Source organism: Haliotis rubra, unplaced genomic scaffold (genome assembly GCF_003918875.1).
Source record: "Haliotis rubra isolate DU_JTF1 unplaced genomic scaffold, ASM391887v1 Scf247, whole genome shotgun sequence".
Lineage (NCBI taxonomy): Eukaryota > Metazoa > Mollusca > Gastropoda > Lepetellida > Haliotidae > Haliotis > Haliotis rubra.
The window spans coordinates 102,017-122,045 of record NW_025766525.1 but is presented as its reverse complement, the minus strand read 5'-3'; the positions used below and the strand labels follow the sequence as shown (position 1 = coordinate 122,045).

The 20,029-nt window shown below is 42.4% G+C and overlaps 1 protein-coding gene across 3 annotated transcripts; it reads right to left on the bottom strand.

Moving 5' to 3' along the window:
• Positions 1 to 4,599: 4,599 nt before the first annotated feature.
• Positions 4,600 to 19,581, bottom strand: LOC124279124 (baculoviral IAP repeat-containing protein 2-like). 3 transcript variants are annotated; one of them, XM_046714913.1, is made up of 6 exons: positions 19,520 to 19,581; positions 17,819 to 18,000; positions 16,207 to 16,246; positions 13,292 to 13,399; positions 10,681 to 10,794; positions 4,600 to 4,808 (listed from the first exon to the last, which is right to left on the bottom strand). In XM_046714913.1, exons 1-6 carry the CDS (start codon positions 19,545 to 19,547, stop codon positions 4,630 to 4,632), a joined length of 651 nt encoding a protein of 216 aa, XP_046570869.1. In that variant the 5' UTR covers positions 19,548 to 19,581; the 3' UTR covers positions 4,600 to 4,629. The 3 variants fall into 3 exon arrangements, with proteins under 3 accessions (XP_046570869.1, XP_046570871.1, XP_046570870.1); XM_046714915.1 differs by having other exon boundaries at positions 17,831 to 18,000; XM_046714914.1 differs by lacking the exon at positions 19,520 to 19,581 and adding an exon at positions 18,480 to 18,526.
• Positions 19,582 to 20,029: the final 448 nt, after the last annotated feature.

Here is a 20,029-nt window from a genome sequence, read left to right as displayed (position 1 = left end):
AGAGCACACATCTTTGTTTAACAGAAACAACAACATGTCTTTCACTTCTGACACCAAGTGAGTGACCCTTAAAACAGCCAGGTAAACCCTGTATCACAAGCCTACTGATCAACATCGCCATATGCCATCATCATGTACATAGACTGACTCACATCGCCATGTGCCATCATCATGTACATAGACTGACTCACATCACCATGTGCCATCATCATGTACATAGACTGACTCACATCGCCATGTGCCATCATCATGTACATAGACTGACTCACATCGCCATGTGCCATCATCATGTACATAGACTGACTCACATCGCCATGTGCCATCATCATGCACATAGACTGAAGATCACTCAGTCCTAACATAATCAAACAGGAAGATGCATCATGACTGAAGATCATCTGGTCCCGACACCAAACAGGAAGAGGCCTTGTGACTGAAGATCGCCGAGTGCCGACACAATATAAAAGGTTGAGGCCTTGTGACTGAAGATCACCTGGTTCCGAAGGCATTGTGACAGAAGATCACTTGGTCCCGACACGATCAAACAGGCAGAGGCCTTGTGACTGAAGATCACCCAGTCACGACACAATATAAAAGAGTGATGCCTTGTGACTGAAGATCACCTGGTCTCGACACAATCACGCAGGCGGAGGCATGTACTTTGTGACTCCCATACTATGTACTATAAATCAAGGTATGATGTTGCAGAGGACAACGACTGTTTTCCCTGCCCCCTCAGATAGGTCCAGAGTAATGATCAGTCCTAGGCTTGTCCATACAACTGACATTACCATTGGAATGCCCTCTGGGCTTTAAATGCTACTGGACCAGGATGCAACTAGTAATAAATTAATGTGTATATTATTTTCAATATATACAAAAGAACACACAAAAATAAACTCAACAGAAGAATGTGAAGTAAACAATGAACCATTCAGTAAATCTGACTGTGCCATTCATTATGTTGAAAACAAGCCTTGGTAGCCCGGATCTGCTTCAACCTGGGGCTCCAGCAGGGGAGGAGGATCTTTACTGAAGAAAAACAGGTTTCATAAATATACATCTTCATGGTCCTATCTTTGTTCACTAGATAACATCTGATGTTCTTACAAGAAATATATAGAAACATTTAATGGTTTAAGACATATTCCCTTCAAAAACAAATTGTATTTGAAACTGAGTCCAATGTTTGCTTAGGAAAAGCAAAACAGTTCTTTTAGATATTCCTTTATAATGAAAGACTCTATCTCATTGGATGCCTGATACAAAGTTTAACAAAGAGATATTGAATGGTTTGAACGTCATGCCCAAAACCTGTTTTTAGATCCTGACAAAACTTTGAGGGAGGGCGTTAAATATTGACAGTGGGCAGAGTCATATGTACAAACACAACGTAACATATGTTATATAGGAGGTTACTTATTCTCAGAACAGATTCTAGAACTGTTTGGGTTTGATCAGTGACTTTGATCAGTGTCATTCAAACCAGCCCTCTAAGAGTCACTCTCAGACAAAGCGAGAAACATTACCGGATTTAAACTAGCCTTGAACCCACAACCTGATGTAGAACAGTCCTGTTAACTTGATACATTACTGGGGTGAAACTAGCCTCGAACCCACAACCTGATGTAGAACAGTCCTGTTAACTTGATACATTACTGGGGTGAAACTAGCCTCGAACCCACAACCTGATGTAGAACAGTGCTGTTAACTTGATACATTACCGGGTGAAACTAGCCTCGAACCCACAACCTGAAGTAGAACAGTCCTGTTAACTTGATACACACCGGATGACTAGGACTGAAACTAGCCTCAGTCCTGTTAACCCACAACCTGATGTATGTAGAGTCCTGTTAACTTGATACATGTGAAACTAGCCTCGAACCCACAACCTGATGTAGAACAGTCCTGTTAACTTGATACATTACGATTAATGAAACTAGCCTCGAACCCACAACCTGATGTAGAACAGTCCTGTTAACTTGATGACATTACCGGGGAGCGGTGAAACTAGCCCAGTCCTGATGTAGAACAGTCCTGTTAACTTGATACGTTACTAGGGTGAAACTAGCCTCGAACCCACAACCTGATGTAGAACAGTCCTGTTAACTTGATACATTACCGGGTGAAACTAGCCTCGAACCCACAACCTGATGTAGAACAGTCCTGTTAACTTGATACGTTACTAGGGTGAAACTAGCCTCGAACCCACAACCTGATGTAGAACAGTCCTGTTAACTTGATACATTACCGGGGTGAAACTAGCCTCGAACCCACAACCTGATGTAGAACAGTCCTGTTAACTTGATACCTGAAGTTACTAGGGTGAAACTAGCCTCGAACCCACAACCTGATGTAGAACAGTCCTGTTAACTTGATACATTACTAGGGGTGAAACTAGCCTCGAACCCACAACCTGATGTAGAACAGTCCTGTTAACTTGATACATTACTAGGGTGAAACTAGCCTCGAACCCACAACCTGATGTAGAACAGTCCTGTTAACTTGATACATTACTGGGGTGAAACTAGCCTAAACTAGCCTCGACCCACAACCTGATGTAGAACAGTCCTGTTAACTTGATACATTACTGGGGTGAAACTAGCCTCGAACCCACAACCTGAAGTAGAACAGTCCTGTTAACTTGATACATTACCGGGATGAAACTAGCCTGACTGACTGAGTTTGGTTTTACGCCGCGGAGGGGGACACCAGAAATGGGCTTCACTCACTCATGTACCCATGTGGGGATTCAAACCTAGGTCTTCAGCATGACGTTTCGGGATGAAACTAGCCTCGAACCCACAACCTGATGTAGAACAGTCCTGTTAACTTGATACGTTACTAGGGTGAAACTAGCCTCGAACCCACAACCTGATGTAGAACAGTCCTGTTAACTTGATACGTTACATAGGGGTGAAACTAGCCTCGAACCCACAACCTGATGTAGAACAGTCCTGTTAACTTGATACATTACTAGGGTGAAACTAGCCTCGAACCCACAACCTGATGTAGAACAGTCCTGTTAACTTGATACATTACCGGGTGAAACTAGCCTCGAACCCACAACCTGAAGTAGAACAGTCCTGTTAACTTGATACATTACCGGGATGACTGACTGACTGACTGAGTTTGGTTTTACGCCTCGGAGGGGGAAATGGGAAAAGAGCTTCACTCATTGTAGAACCCTGTTATGTGGGGATTCAAACCCATGACGCTACTTGAAACTAGCCAGCCTGATGTAGAACAGTCCTGTTAACTTGATACATTACTAGGGTGAAACTAGCCTCGAACCCACAACCTGATGTAGAACAGTCCTGTTAACTTGATACATTACTAGGGTGAAACTAGCCTCGAACCCACAACCTGATGTAGAACAGTCCTGTTAACTTGATACATTACTAGGGTGAAACTAGCCTCGAACCCAGGACCTGATGTAGAACAGTCCTGTTAACTTGATACATTACCAGGGTGAAACTCCTGTTAGCCTCTAGCCTCGAACCCACAACCTGATGTAGAACAGTCCTGTTAACTTGATACATTACGGGGGTACTAGGGTGAAACTAGCCTCGAACCCACAACCTGATGTAGAACAGTCCTGTTAACTTGATACATTACAGTCCTCGAACCCACAACCTGATGTAAACAGTCCTGTTAACTTGATACGCTACTAGGGTGAAACTAGCCTCTCACCCACAACCTGATGTAGAACAGTCCTGTTAACTTGATACATTACTAGGGTGGTGAAACTAGCCTCGAACCCACAACCTGATGTAGAACAGTCCTGTTAACTTGATACGTTACTAGGGTGAAACTAGCCTCACAACCTGAACCCAGGACCTGATGTAGAACAGTCCTGTTAAACAGTCCTGATAACTTGATACTTAGGGTGAAACTAGCCTCGAACCCAGGACCTGATGTAGAACAGTCCTGTTAACTTGATAACCCACATAGAACAGTCTGTTAACTTGGGGTGAAACTAGCCTCGAACCCACAACCTGATGTAGAACAGTCCTGTTAACTTGATACGTTACTAGGGTGAAACTAGCCTCGAACCCACAACCTGATGTAGAACAGTCCTGTTAACTTGATACGTTACTAGGGTGAAACTAGCCTTGAACCCAGGACCTGATGTAGAACAGTCCTATTAACTTGATACATTACCAGGGTGAAACTAGCCTCGAACCCAGGACCTGATGTAGAACAGTCCTGTTAACTTGATATATTCCTAGGGTGAAACTAGCCTCGAAACCAGGTAACCAATAGTTCATGCTAGTTTGCCACAAGTGACCTTCACCTTCAATGTCGGTTATCTTGGAAATAGTGATTTCAGCAAGAATATAGTCTGTTGCAAGCCCTTGTTTGAGAAAACACAATATGGTGTGGACTAAACACAAACAAACACAAGCTGTCTGTGCCGTGTAGAAGCTGGTTAAACTGGGCAACAACAGATATGTGAAGCGGCACAAAGTATATTATGATCATACCATGTGGTGTCTATATCATGTACACAACAGTTGACATCAGAGGCCATGACTCAGGTAGTGTAGAGAGGAACTGTCAGCCTAAACTCATGGACTAAAATATCACATTGCAATGTTGACTTTCTACACATAATTTACTTAAGCGTTAAGCTAAGTATGTGCGAACTGTGGATCGGATTGTTCTCCGGCAAACAGGACACTCTCGGAGTTGATGGGTGCATTCTTCGCAACAAACAAGATGGCCACAAGGCTGGAAGGTGACCTCAACCTCTCGTTCCATGCAGATTTTACAGATGATTCGATCCTCGGGGGCCAAATGTGAACCTACAGAATCAGAGCAATGCTTATATAAGTATGAGATACAACATGGAGCGATTTGGAATTGTAAGGGACTTACATCAACAAACTGATAACATAATTCAGAGTTTTGAGCAGGTCAGTCCATATTTTGACACTAAAGAGAAAGAAAATAAGAGAAACCTATAAAATGTCATCGAGAAACTTCACTGAAGTGAGACCTCATAGTGTTAGTTGGATACATTAAAGACAATTGAAGAATCATTCTTGTGCCTCAATATTGAAGAATCATTCTAGTGTCTCAATATTGAAGAATCATTCTTGTGTCTCAATATTGAAGAATAATTCTTGTGTCTCAATATTAAAGAATAATTCTTGTGTCTCAATATTAAAGAATCATTCTTGTGTCTCAATATTAAAGAATCATTCTTGTGTCTCAATATTGAAGAATCATTCTTGTGTCTCAATATTGAAGAATCATTCTAGTGTCTCAATATTGAAGAATCATTCTAGTGTCTCAATATTGAAGAATCATTCTAGTGTCTCAATATTAAAGAATAATTCTTGTGTCTCAACATTGAAGAATCATTCTTGTGTCTCAATATTGAAGAATCATTCTAGTGTCTCAATATTAAAGAAACATTCTAGTGTCTCAATATTGAAGAATCATTCTAGTGTCTCAATATTGAAGAATCATTCTAGTGTCTCAATATTGAAGAATCATTCTAGTGTCTCAACATTGAAGAATCATTCTAGTGTCTCAATATTGAAGAATCTTTCTAGTGTCTCAACATTGAAGAATCATTCTAGTGTCTCAATATTGAAGAATCTTTCTAGTGTCTCAACATTGAAGAATCATTCTAGTGTCTCAATATTGAAGAATCATTCTAGTGTCTCAACATTGAAGAATCATAGTGTCTCAACATTGAAGAATCTTTCTAGTGTCTCAACATTGAAGAATCTTTCTAGTGTCTCAACATTGAAGAATCATTCTAGTGTCTCAACATTGAAGAATCATTCTAGTGTCTTCAACATTGAAGAATCATTCTAGTGTCTCAATATTGAAGAATCATTCTAGTGTCTCAAGAATCAATTCTCAACATTGTGTCTCAACATTGAAGAATCATTCTAGTGTCTCAACATTGAAGGAATCATTCTTGTGTCTCAATATTGAAGAATCATTCTAGTGTCTCAATATTGAAGAATCATTCTAGTGTCTCAATATTGAAGAATCATTCTAGTGTCCCAATATTGAAGAATTATTCTAGTGTCTCAACATTGAAGAATCATTCTAGTGTCACAACATTGAAGAACCATTCTAGTGTCTCAAAAGAGGAAACATTCTAGTGTCTCAATATGAAGAATCATTCTAGTGTCTCAACATTGAAGAATCATTCTAGTGTCTCAATATTGAAGAATTTTCTAGTGTCTCAACATTGAAGAATCATTCTAGTGTCTCAATATTGAAGAATCTTTGTAGTGTCTCAACATTGAAGAATCTTTCTAGTGTCTCAAAATTGTAGAATCTTTCTAGTGTCTCAACATTGAAGAATCTTTCTAGTGTCTCAACACTGACAAATCATTCTAGTGTCTCAACATTGAAGAATCTTTCTAGTGTCACAACATTGAAGAATTATTCTGGTGTCTCAACATTGAAGAATCTTTTTAGTGTCTCAACATTGAAGAATCATTCTAGTGTCTCAATATTGAAGAATCTTTCTAGTGTCTCAACATTGAAGAATCTTTCTAGTGTCTCAAAATTGTAGAATCTTTCTAGTGTCTCAACATTGAAGAATCTTTCTAGTGTCTCAACACTGACAAATCATTCTAGTGTCTCAACATTGAAGAATCTTTCTAGTGTCACAACATTGAAGAATTATTCTGGTGTCTCAACATTGAAGAATCTTTTTAGTGTCTCAACATTGAAGAATCTTTCTAGTGTCTCAACATTGAAGAATCTTTGTAGTGTCAAAACACTGAACAATCATTCTAGTGTCTCAACATTGAAGAATCCTTCTAGTGTCTCAACATTGAAGAATCTTTCTTGTGTCACAACATTGAAGAATTATTCTAGTGTCTCAACATTGAAGAATCATTCTAGTGTCTCAATATTGAAGAATCTTTCTAGTGTCTCAACATTGAAAAATCATTCTAGTGTCGAAACACTGAAGAATCTTTCTAGTGTCTCAATTTAGAAGAATCATTTTAGTGTCAAAACATTGAAGAATCTTTCTAGTGTCACAACATTGAAGAATCATTCTAGTATCTCAATATTGAAGAATCATTCTAGTATCTCAATATTGAAGAATTATTCTAGTGTCTCAACATTGAAGAATCTTTCTAGTGTCACAACATTGAAGAATCATTCTAGTGTCTCAATATTGAAGAATCATTCTTGTTTCTCAATATTGAAGAATCATTCTAGTGTCTCAATTCTAGTGTCTCAATACTGAAGAATCTTTCTAGTGTCTCAATTTAGAAGAATCTTTCTAGTGTCTCAATTTAGAAGAATCTTTCTAGTGTCTCAACATTAGAAGAATCTTTCTAGTGTCTCAACATTGAAGAATCATTCTAGTGTCTCAATATTGAAGAATCATTTTAGTGTCACAACATTGAAGAATCTTTCTAGTGTCACAACATTGAAGAATCATTCTAGTGTCTCAATATTGAAGAATCATTCTAGTATCTCAATATTGAAGAATTATTCTAGTGTCTCAACATTGAAGAATCTTTCTAGTGTCACAACATTGAAGAATCATTCTAGTGTCTCAACATTGAAGAATCATTCTAGTGTCTCAACATTGAATAATCATTCTAGTGTCTCAATATTGAAGAATCATTCTAGTGTCTCAATATTGAAGAATCATTCTAGTGTCTCAACATTGAATAATCATTCTCGTGTCTCAATATTGAATAATTATTCTAGTGTCTCAATATTGAAGAATCATTCTAGTGTCTCAACATTGAATAATCATTCTCGTGTCTCAATATTGAATAATTATTCTAGTGTCTCAATATTGAAGAATCATTCTAGTGTCTCAATATTGAAGAATCATTCTAGTTTCTCTGAACTGTTTAGAATCAAATATTGGCCCCAATCTACACCAACCTGGTGCAAACAGTAGAATCTGCCTCTCTAATATGTGAACAATTGATCTGATGTAAATCTGGCCACAATCCCAAGGTATAAACAACCAATTTCATATAGATCTGGCCCTTCCACTAGCGTGTAATCTGGCCTCACCCCTAATGCACCAACTTCATATAGATCTGGCCCCACCCTAATGTGTACACAACCAACTTGATATAGATCTGGCCCGCCCTAATGTGTAAAGCACCAACTTCATATAGATCTGGCCCGACCCCTAATGTGTACACAACCAACTTGATATAGATCTGGCCCCACCCCTAATGTGTAAAGCACCAACTTCATATAGATCTGGCCCCACCCCTAATGTGTACACAACCAACTTCATATAGATCTGGCCCCACCCCTAATGTGTAAAGCACCAACTTCATATAGATCTGGCCCCGCCCCCTAATGTGTAAACAACCAACTTCATATAGATCTGGCCCCACCCTAATGTGTACACAACCAACTTCATATAGATCTGGCCCCCCCCCTAATGTGTACACAACCAACTTCATATAGATCTGGCCCGCCCATAATGTGTTTTCCACCAACTTCATATAGATCTGGCCCGCCCTAATGTGTAAACAACCAACTTCATATAGATCTGGCCCCACCCCTAATGTGTACACAACCAACTTGATATAGATCTGGCCCCACCTCCCTAATGTGTAAACCACCAACTTCATATAGATCTGGCCCCACCCCCTAATGTGTACACAACCAACTTCATATAGATCTGGCCCCACCCCTAATGTGTACACAACCAACTTCATATAGATCTGGCCCCAACCCTAATGTGTAAACCACCAACTTCATATAGATCTGGCCCGCCCCTAATGTGTAAAGCACCAACTTCATATAGATCTGGCCCCACCCCCTAATGTGTAAACCATCAACTTCATATAGATCTGGCCCCTAATGTGTAAACAACCAACTTCATATAGATCTGGCCCGCCCCTAATGTGTACACAACCAACTTCATATAGATCTGGCCCCGCCCCCTAATGTGTACACAACCAACTTGATATAGATCTGGCCCCACCCCTAATGTGTAAACCACCAACTTCATATAGATCTGGCCCTCCCTATGTGTGTGTACACAACCAACTTCATATAGATCTGGCCCTCCTAATGTGTACACAACCAACTTCATATAGATCTGGCCCCACTTCCCTAATGTGTAAACCACCAACTTCATATAGATCTGGCCCTCACCCATAACTTCATATAGATCTGGCCCGCACTCTAATGTGTACACAAACAAACTTCATATAGATCTGGCCCTCCCTAATGTGTACACAACCAACTTCATATAGATCTGGCCCCCGCCCCTAATGTGTGTACACAACCAACTTCATATAGATCTGGCCCCCGCCCTAATGTGTACACACACCAACTTCATATAGATCTGGCCCCCACCCCTAATGTGTACACAACCAACTTGATATAGATCTGGCCCCCACCCACTAATGTGTAAACAACCAACTTCATATAGATCTGGCCCTCACTAATGTGTACAACCACCAACTTCATATAGATCTGTCCCCAACTTCATATAGACTAATGTGTAAACCACCAACTTCATATAGATCTGGCCTGCCCTAATGTGTACACAACCAACTTCATATAGATCTGGCCCTCACCTAATGTGTAAACCACCAACTTCATATAGATCTGGCCCCACCCTAATGTGTAAACAACCAACTTCATATAGATCTGGCCCTCACACCCAACTAATGTGTACACAACCAACTTCATATAGATCTGGCCCCAATGTGTAAACCACCAACTATATGTCTGTAAACCAACCAACTTCATATAGATCTGGCCCTCACCCTAATGTGTAAACCACCAACTTCATATAGATCTGGCCCCACCCACTAATGTGTAAACCACCAACTTCATATAGATCTGGCCCAACTTCATATAGTCTGTACACAATGTGTAAACCACCAACTTCATATAGATCTGGCCCTCCTTCTAATGTGTAAACCACCAACTTCATATAGATCTGGCCCGCCCTAATGTGTACACAACCAACTTCATATAGATCTGGCCCTGCCCCTAATGTGTACACAACCAACTTCATATAGATCTGGCCCGCCCTAATGTGTAAATGCACCAACTTCATATAGATCTGGCCCACCCCTAATGTGTACACAACCAACTACATATAGATCTGGCCCGCCCATAATGTGTTTTCAACCAACTTCATATAGATCTGGCCCGCCCTAATGTGTACACAACCGACTACATATAGATCTGGCCCCGCCCATAATATGTTTTCCACCAACTTCATATAGATCTGGCCCCGCCCCCTAATGTGTACACAACCAACTACATATAGATCTGGCCCGCATCCATAATATGTTTTCCACCAACTTCATATAGATCTGGCCCTCTCTAATGTGTACACCCCCAACCAACTTCATGTGTACACAACCACCCAACTTCATATAGATCTGGCCCCAACCCTAATGTGTAAACCACCAACTTCATATAGATCTGGCCCACCAACCCTGTCCCCCCCACTAATGTAAACCAACCACCAACTTCATATAGATCTGGCCTGCCCCCTAATGTGTACACAATCAACTTCATATAGATCTGGCCCGGCCCCTAATGTGTAAAGCACCAACTTCATATAGATCTGGCCCCACCCCTAATGTGTAAAGCACCAACTTCATATAGATCTGGCCCACCCCTAATGCGTAAAGCACCAACTTCATATAGATCTGGCCCCTCCCTAATGTGTAAAGCACCTACCTGATGTAGATGCTGTAGCACCAGCCAGCGATGTTGATCCAGAAACAGCTGCCTCATCTTGTTCTCTCATCACAGCTTCCATTAATGTTTCCACATCAACTAGAAAACTTGGCCCTGGAAGATAGATCAGTACATACGTCCAGCAGATGGTGTGCTGCATTGCTCCTGTCCACAGCCTAAATACATGATAACTTAGTTCAAGCTTACACAGAGACATGGTCTAACTCTCACAGACTCAGGTCATCTCAGTTTCTCACACTCAAGACACACAATCATGACATCACAGTTTCTCACACTCATGACATCACAGTTTCTCACGCTCATGACATCTCAGTTTCTCACACTCATGTCTTCTTAGTTTCTCACACTCATGTCATCTCAGTTACTCGCGCTCTTGTCATTTCATTTTCTCACACTAACGACATCTCACTTTCTCACGCTCATGCCATCTCTGGTTCTCACACTCATGATATCTCAGTTTCTCACACTCATGGCACCAGATTTGATCACACTCATGACATCACAGTTTCTTACATTCATGACATCAGTTTCTCACACTCATGACATCAGTTTCTCATGCTCATGAGATCACAGTTTCTCACATTCATGACATCAGTTTCTCACACTCATGACATCAGTTTCTCATGCTCATGACATCACAGTTTCTCACAATCATGACATCACAGTTTCTCACACTTATGACATCACAGTTTATCACACTCATGACATCACAGACTATCACACTAATGACATCAGTTTCTCACTCATGATATCACAGTTTCTCACGCTCATGACATCTCAGTTTCTCACACTCATGTCTTCTTAGTTTCTCACACTCATGTCATCTCAGTTACTCGTGCTCTTGTCATTTCATTTTCTCACACTAATGACATCTCACTTTCTCAGGCTCATGACATCAGTTTCTCACACTCATGCCATCTCTGGTTCTCACACTCATGATGTCTCAGTTTCTCACACTCATGACACCAGATTTGATCACACTCATGACATCAGTTTCTCACACTCATGACATCATAGTTTCTCATCAGTTTCTCTCATGACATGACATCTTTCAGTTTCTCACATGTCATTTCATTTTCTCACACTAACGACATCTTAGTTTCTCACACACTCATGTCATCTCAGTTTCTCACACTCTTGTCATTTCATTTGATCACACTCATGACATCACAGTTCTTACATTCATGACATCACTCACACTCTCACATCAATGCTCATTCTCACAGTTTCTCATTCATGTCATCAGTTTCTCTCATCTCAGTTTTCTCATCTCATGCTTCATCACACTCATGATCATCATCACAGTTCTCACACTCATGACATCACAGTTTATCACACTCATGACATCACAGACTCATAATGACATCAGTTTCTCACACTCATGACATCAGTTTCTCACAGCTCATGACATCTCAGTTCTCACATGACTTCTTAGTTTCTCACACTCATGTCATCTCAGTTACTCGTGCTCTTGTCATTTCATTTTCTCACACTAATGACATCTCACTTTCTCAGGCTCATGACATCAGTTTCTCACACTCATGCCATCTCTGGTTCTCACACTCATGATGTCTCAGTTTCTCACACTCATGACACCAGATTTGATCACACTCATGACATCAGTTTCTCACACTCATGACATCAGTTTCTCACGCTCATGACATCTCAGTTTCTCACACTCATGTCTTCTTAGTTTCTCACACTCATGTCATCTCAGTTACTCGCGCTCTTGTCATTTCATTTTCTCACACTCACAACATCTCACTTTCTCACGCTCATCTCTGGTTCTCACACTCATGATGTCTCAGTTTCTCACACTCATGACACCAGATTTGATCACACTCATGACATCACACTCAGACATTTCTCACATTCATGACATCTGTTTCTCACACTCATGACATCACAGTTTCTCACATCAGTTTCTCACATTCATGACATCTCAGTTTCTTACATTCATGACATGTCACTTTCTCACACTTCATGACATCTGTTTCTCACACTCATGACATCACCGTTTCTCATTCATGACATCTCAGTTTCTCACACTCATGACATGTCACTTTCTCACACTCATGACACACACTCATGTCATGTCAGTTTCTCGTATTCATGACACACACTCATGACATCTCATTTTTACACACTCATGATACCCACTCATGACATCAGATATTTTTCAAACTAATGACATCACAGATTATCACACTCATGACACACACTCATTATGCTATTTGTGTGAAACTGACAACTGAATACTACAGCCTGTAGAGAAACACGTGACAAAAGAAGTAAACGCCAGCAAGCAGGGGTGGAAATAACTTTAAAATTGCTTAAGTGTACTAGTGTGCTCCGGTACAGTGGCACATGTAAAAATTCACTTGCCCTGATAATTCTTCCACTATACTGGATGATTTTCTTGTTGATTTTTAAATAAACATCATAAACAACATAATAAAAATTGGAAAGTCAACTGGACACCGGTACAGCGTGACATACAAATTTGCTAGCCCGACAGAAAAAAACACTGGACTGTGGCATCGGGCAATGGGTCATTTCCACCCCAGGCAAGGGGTATAAGCATACACACCGCGTATTCTCTTGAGATTGAGAAGAACCCTCTGTACGAAATCCTCACTGTAGCCACTCTCCACCACAGCCTGGATCATGGGAGAAAACTCTTCATGGTGTCTCTCAGCTGTTCAATAACATATTTCAGTTCATAATGTCGACGCTGATAATGTTGATTCCCACAAGAAACATCTTTTATACCAATACCTATCTTTTCATGTACAAACTGATGATTCATCATACTTTTATAGCACACCTACCAATGACATAGACCAAGATATCTCTGAGAAGGCAGAAATTACAAGTTACAAGAAAGTGTTACAAGTCCGTCTTAGCTTGAATACTCATTAAGATGTGTTGCTATGAGATGATCACTTGGAAACATGACAACATGGATGAATTCAATGTGAGCACTTTCCTAATTTCCAGAGGGTTGTTTGCTTGTTCTATAACACCACACTCATGATCAATATCATGAACAACAACACATAGTCTGATGACCAATCAATTTCACATCTTAAAGTGTAGTCTAGCACAGGTTCTAAACCAGAACCCCACAGGGTTTACAACCATAGTTTCCTGGTGTAGACCAACATATGTTACTGGAGACCACAGTGTAGACGAACATAGGTTACTGGGGACCACAGTGTAGACCAACATAGGTTACTGGGGACCACAGTGTAGACCAACATAGGTTACTGGGGACCACAGTGTAGGTTACTGGGGACAACCAACACAGGTTACTGGGGACCACAGTGTAGACCAACATAGGTTACTGGGGACCACAGTGTAGACCAACATAGGTTACTGGGGACCACAGTGTAGACCAACATAGGTTACTGGGGACCACAGTGTAGACCAACATAGGTTACTGGGGACCACAGTGTAGACCAACATAGGTTACTGGGGACCACAGTGTAGACCAACACAGGTTACTGGGGACCACAGTGTAGACCAACATAGGTTACTGGGGACCACAGTGTAGACCAACACTGGGGACCACAGTGTAGACCAACCAAGGTTACTGGGGACCACAGGACCAACATTTACTGGGGACCACAGTGTAGACCAACATAGGTTACTGGTAGACCAACACAGGTTACTAGGGACCACAGTGTAGACCAACACAGGTTACTGGGGACCACAGTGTAGACCAACATAGGTTACTGGGGACCACAGTGTAGACCAACATAGGTTACTGGGGACCACAGTGTAGACCAACACTGGGGACCACAGTGTAGACCAACACAGGTTACTGGGGACCACAGTGTAGACCAACATAGGTTACTGGGGACCACAGTGTAGACCAACATAGGTTACTGGGGACCACAGTGTAGACCAACACAGGTTACTGGGGACCACAGTGTAGACCAACATAGGTTACTGGGACACAGACCACAGTGTAGACCAACACAGGTTACTGGGGACCACAGTGTAGACCAACATAGGTTACTGGGGACCACAGTGTAGACCAACATAGGTTACTGGGACCACCTGGGGACACAGTGTAGACCAAGGTTATTGGGGACCACAGGACCAACATTTACTGGGGACCACAGTGTAGACCAACACAGGTTACTGGGGACCACAGTGTACAGGTTACTGGGGACCACAGTGTAGACCAACATGGGGTTACTGGGGACCACAGTACTGGGGACCACAGTGTAGACCAACATAGGTTACTGGGGACCACAGTGTAGACCAAGACACAGGTTACTGGGGACCACAGTGTAGACCAACATAGGTTACTGGGGACCACAGTGTAGACCAACACAGGTTACTGGGGACCACAGTGTAGACCAACACAGGTTACTGGGGACCACAGTGTAGACCAACATAGGTTACTGGGGACCACAGTGTAGACCAACATAGGTTACTGGGGACCACAGTGTAGACCAACATAGGTTACTGGGGACCACAGTGTAGACCAACACAGGTTACTGGGGACCACAGTGTAGACCAACTGGGGACATAGGGTTACTGGGGACCACAGTGTAGACCAAACATAGGTTACTGGGGACCACAGTGTAGACCAACAACAGGTTACTGGGGACCACAGTGTAGACCAACCTGGGGACCACAGTGTAGACAGGTTACTGGGGACCACAGTGTAGACCAACATAGGTTACTGGGGACCACAGTGTAGACCAACAACAGGTTACTGGGGACCACAGTGTAGACCAACACAGGTTACTGGGGACCACAGTGTAGACCAACACATAGGTTACTGGGGACCACAGTGTAGACCAACAACATACCACAGGTTACTGGGGACCACAGTGTAGACCAACATAGGTTACTGGGGACCACAGTGTAGACCAACATAGGTTACTGGGGACCACAGTGTACCACAGGTGGGGACCACAGTGTAGACCAACACAGGTGTGTAGACCAGACCAACAACATAGGTTACTGGGGACCACAGTGTAGACCAACATAGGTTACTGGGGACCACAGTGTAGACCAACACAGACTGGGGACCACAGTGTGAACCAACATAGGTTACTGGGGACCAACACAGGTTGTACTGGGGACCACAGTGTAGACCAACACAGGTTACTGGGGACCACAGTGTAGACCAACACAGGTTACTGGGGACCACAGGTTAGGTTACTGGGGACCACAGTGTAGACCAACACAGGTTACTGGGGACCACAGTGTAGACCAACACAGGTTACTGGGGACCACAGTGTAGACCAACACAGGTTACTGGGGACCACAGTGTAGACCAACATAGGTTACTGGGGACCACTGTGTAGACCAACATAGGTTACTTGGGACCACAATGTAGACCAACAGAGGCTACTGGGGACCACAGTGTAGACCAACACAGGTTACTGGGGACCAGTTCTAAGCCAGAGTCCCCATGGTGAAGATCATCACATTCTACTATTGGTACATCAGACATTCATGTAGCAGTCATGCAGCACTCACCTGATGGAGGATATTCCCTGTGAGGTGTTGTGGGCACTGACTGCAAGACAAATGATATGCATATGATAATGTTTTCCAGACAACCAAATTAAGGGTAACATATATTAAACATTATCTTACCTCACACATAAATGTCGCTTTCTGATTGGCTGAGCGCTCTTCTATTATTTCCAATGCACCCCACTTACAAGCGAGTAACATTTCAAAGTAGTCTGCTGTCAATGGCAACTCATTTGGTACTTCGTGGTAGTAATTCTTTATCTCAAATAATATTGAATCACGTATGATGTTCGGAAATTACCGATGTTTTGCGAATGCAAATCGATGGAAGGGAGATAATTCTAAATCATTTTTTTTTTGGTCACCAAAATCAAAATTAACATTAAGGTGTTCGGTATGATAAATACGTTGTTCACTGGTCCCTCGGGGCCCATGGGTTGATGTACCCTGGATGTTTGTTTATGTTCCCCTCGCCCTTCGGGCTCAGGGAACATAAACAAACATCCAGGGTACATCAGCCCATGTCCCCCTCGAGACCAGTGAACAACTTATATTATATTCAGTGTACATAATGGTGCTGTTTTAGCACCTGGCAATCCAGTACATTGGACAGAACTGAGATTTACTCTTAAGAATACAAGGTAACTGTAAAGGGGATAACAATCTACAACAAATCGTTAAAGTGATAAATATTTGTGAATAAACCAACACAGACAGTAAGGCAGGCTTAACCAACACAGACAAAAGGCAGACTTAAACAAACACAGACAAAAGGCAGACTTAAACCAGCACAGACAGTAAGGCAGACTTAAACCAGCACAGACAGTAAGGCAAAAGTTCACCAACACAGACAGTAAGGCAGACTTAAACAAACACAGACAAAAGGCAGACTTAAACCAACACAGACAGTAAGGCAGACTTAAACCAACACAGACAGTAAGGCAAAAGTTAACCAACACAGACAGTAAGGCAGACTTAAACAAACACAGACAAAAGGCAGACTTAAACCAACACAGACAGTAAGGCAGGCTTAACCAACACAGACAAAAGGCAGACTTAAACAAACACAGACAAAAGGCAGACTTAAACCAGCACAGACAGTAAGGCAAAAGTTAACCAACACAGACAGTAAGGCAGACTTAAACCAACACAGACAAAAGGCAGACTTAAACCAACACAGACAGTAAGGCAGACTTAAACCAACACAGACAGTAAGGCAAAAGTTAACCAACACAGACAGTAAGGCAGACTTAAACAAACACAGACAAAAGGCAGACTTAAACCAACACAGACAGTAAGGCAAACGTTAACCAACACAAACAGTAAGGCAGACTTAAACAAACACAGACAAAAGGCAGACTTAAACCAACACAGACAGTAAGGCAAACGTTAACCAACACAAACAGTAAGGCACACTTCAACCAACACAGAGAGTAAGGCAGACTTAAACCAACACAGACAGTAAGGCAGACTTAAACCAACACAGACAGTAAGGCAGTCTTAAACCAAAACAAAGAGGAAGGCAAACTGAACCCAAAACAGAGAAGAAGGCAGATGTAAGCCAACACAGACAGGAAGGAAGACTAAAATTTGTTCAAATAACTTTACCCACCATACCACTTACTGCATTCCTGAAATTAGATTCAATGTCGTCCACAAACTCATCCCCCTTCTGTTGCCGCAGGTAGGGGCACCTGGGAAACCATCGGGCGTGCTCAATCCAGGGGTCGTCATCTGCCTGCCAGTTCCGCAATGCACCTCCGCAGGAGAAACACTTGACGCTGTCACCATGGCCTGCATGTAGGCAACCAGTGGTTCAAACATGTCCTTGTCTATATTCTACACAAAGTGTCCATGGCAGGCAGGAATTTCTTCTTATCAAATTTGGAACTACATATTTTAACACTACATTCAATCGACAATATCTTGTCGCTCCTTCCACACATTTCAGGGTTATCTTGACTTGCACTCACTCACTCACTCACTCACCTCCACAGTATCCAGGCACCCTAATCCCCTGTTTGACATACAGTACACATTCCGCCAGTCTGGGCAAAATATGCCTGCCACCACAATCACTTGTCGGAGTTGTCCGTCATGCAGTACATTCCCTCACAGCCAAGACAACTCATTCACAACTCAGACGACTCACCTGTATCAGTAACCTGTCTCCACAATCATCTGTCTTACAGTACACAGTCACAACATGCACTCACTCAGTAACTGTCCTTCAGTTACTCACTCACTCATTCACTTTACTTTACTTCACTCACCTGTATAAAAGAAGCCAGCCTCCACCATCAACTGTCTGTCTTGCAGTACACAGTCAAAACATGCACTAACTCACTGTGTCCTTCAGTTACTCACTGACTCACTCAATCACTCACCTGTATAAAAGAAGCCAGCCTCCACCATCAACTGTCTGTCTTGCAGTACACAGTCAAAACATGCACTAACTCACTGTGTCCTTCAGTTACTCACTGACTGACTGCACTCACTCACCTGTATAAAAGAAGCCAGCCTCCACCATCAACTGTCTGTCTTGCAGTACACAGTCAAAACATGCACTAACTCACTGTGTCCTTCAGTTACTCACTGACTGACTGACTCACTCACCTGTATAAAAGAAGCCAGCCTCCACCATCAACCGTCTGTCTTGCAGTACACAGTCAAAACATGCACTAACTCACTTCAGTTACTCACTGACTGACTGACTCACTCACCTGTATAAAAGAAGCCAGCCTCCACCATCAACCGTCTGTCTTGCAGTACACAGTCAAAACATGCACTAACTCACTGTGTCCTTCAGTTACTCACTGACTGACTGACTCACTCACCTGTATAAAAGAAGCCAGCCTCCACCATCAACCGTCTGTCTTGCAGTACACAGTCAAAACATGCACTAACTCACTGTGTCCTTCAGTTACTCACTGACTGACTGACTCACTCACCTGTATAAAAGAAGCCAGCCTCCACCATCAACTGTCTGTCTTGCAGTACACAGTCAAAACATGCACTAACTCACTGTGTCCTTCAGTTACTCACTGACTGACTGACTCACTCACCTGTATAAACCTGTATAAAGAAGCCAGCCTCCACCATCCACCATCAAGTTCACTGTCTGTCTTGCAGTACACAGTCAAACATGCACTAACTCACTGTGTCCTTCAGTTACTCACTGACTGACTGACTCACTCACCTGTATAAAAGAAGCCAGCCTCCACCATCAACCGTCTGTCTTGCAGTACACAGTCAAAACATGCACTAACTCACTGTGTCCTTCAGTTACTCACTGACTGACTGACTCACTCACCTGTATAAAAGAAGCCAGCCTCCACCATCAACTGTCTGTCTTGCAGTACACCTCCTGGCAGCCTTGACCATCAACTGACATGGAGGCAGCCTTGACATGGAGTCCAAGCGAGAACCAATCTCTGAATAAGCTGGGAATCGAACGCTCTCCATGACAAGCGACCTTGGCCTTGCCACCTGCTGCGTTGCCATGGGAATATTTCCCACATCCCTGCCCTGTAGGAAGGGGCAGTGAGGGAAGTGGGTTCGGTGCTCTGTCTCTGGGTCATCATTAGGGAGCCAACTCTTGAGGATTCCATTGCAAAATACACACTTCACTCTGTCGCTTGGTCCGATGTAACAAAAGCCGGTTTTGGCCAGCTGATCGGGCTTGATTGCAGAGGCCAAGGGCCAGCGTTCAAATGTTCGGAATCGAGCCTCTTCTGATTTCAGTTGATAAATGTTTGAAAAGCTCATCTTTTCAAACCTTCTCTGACTGAGACCTCATTTCCTCCCAAATGAAGTGCTTTGG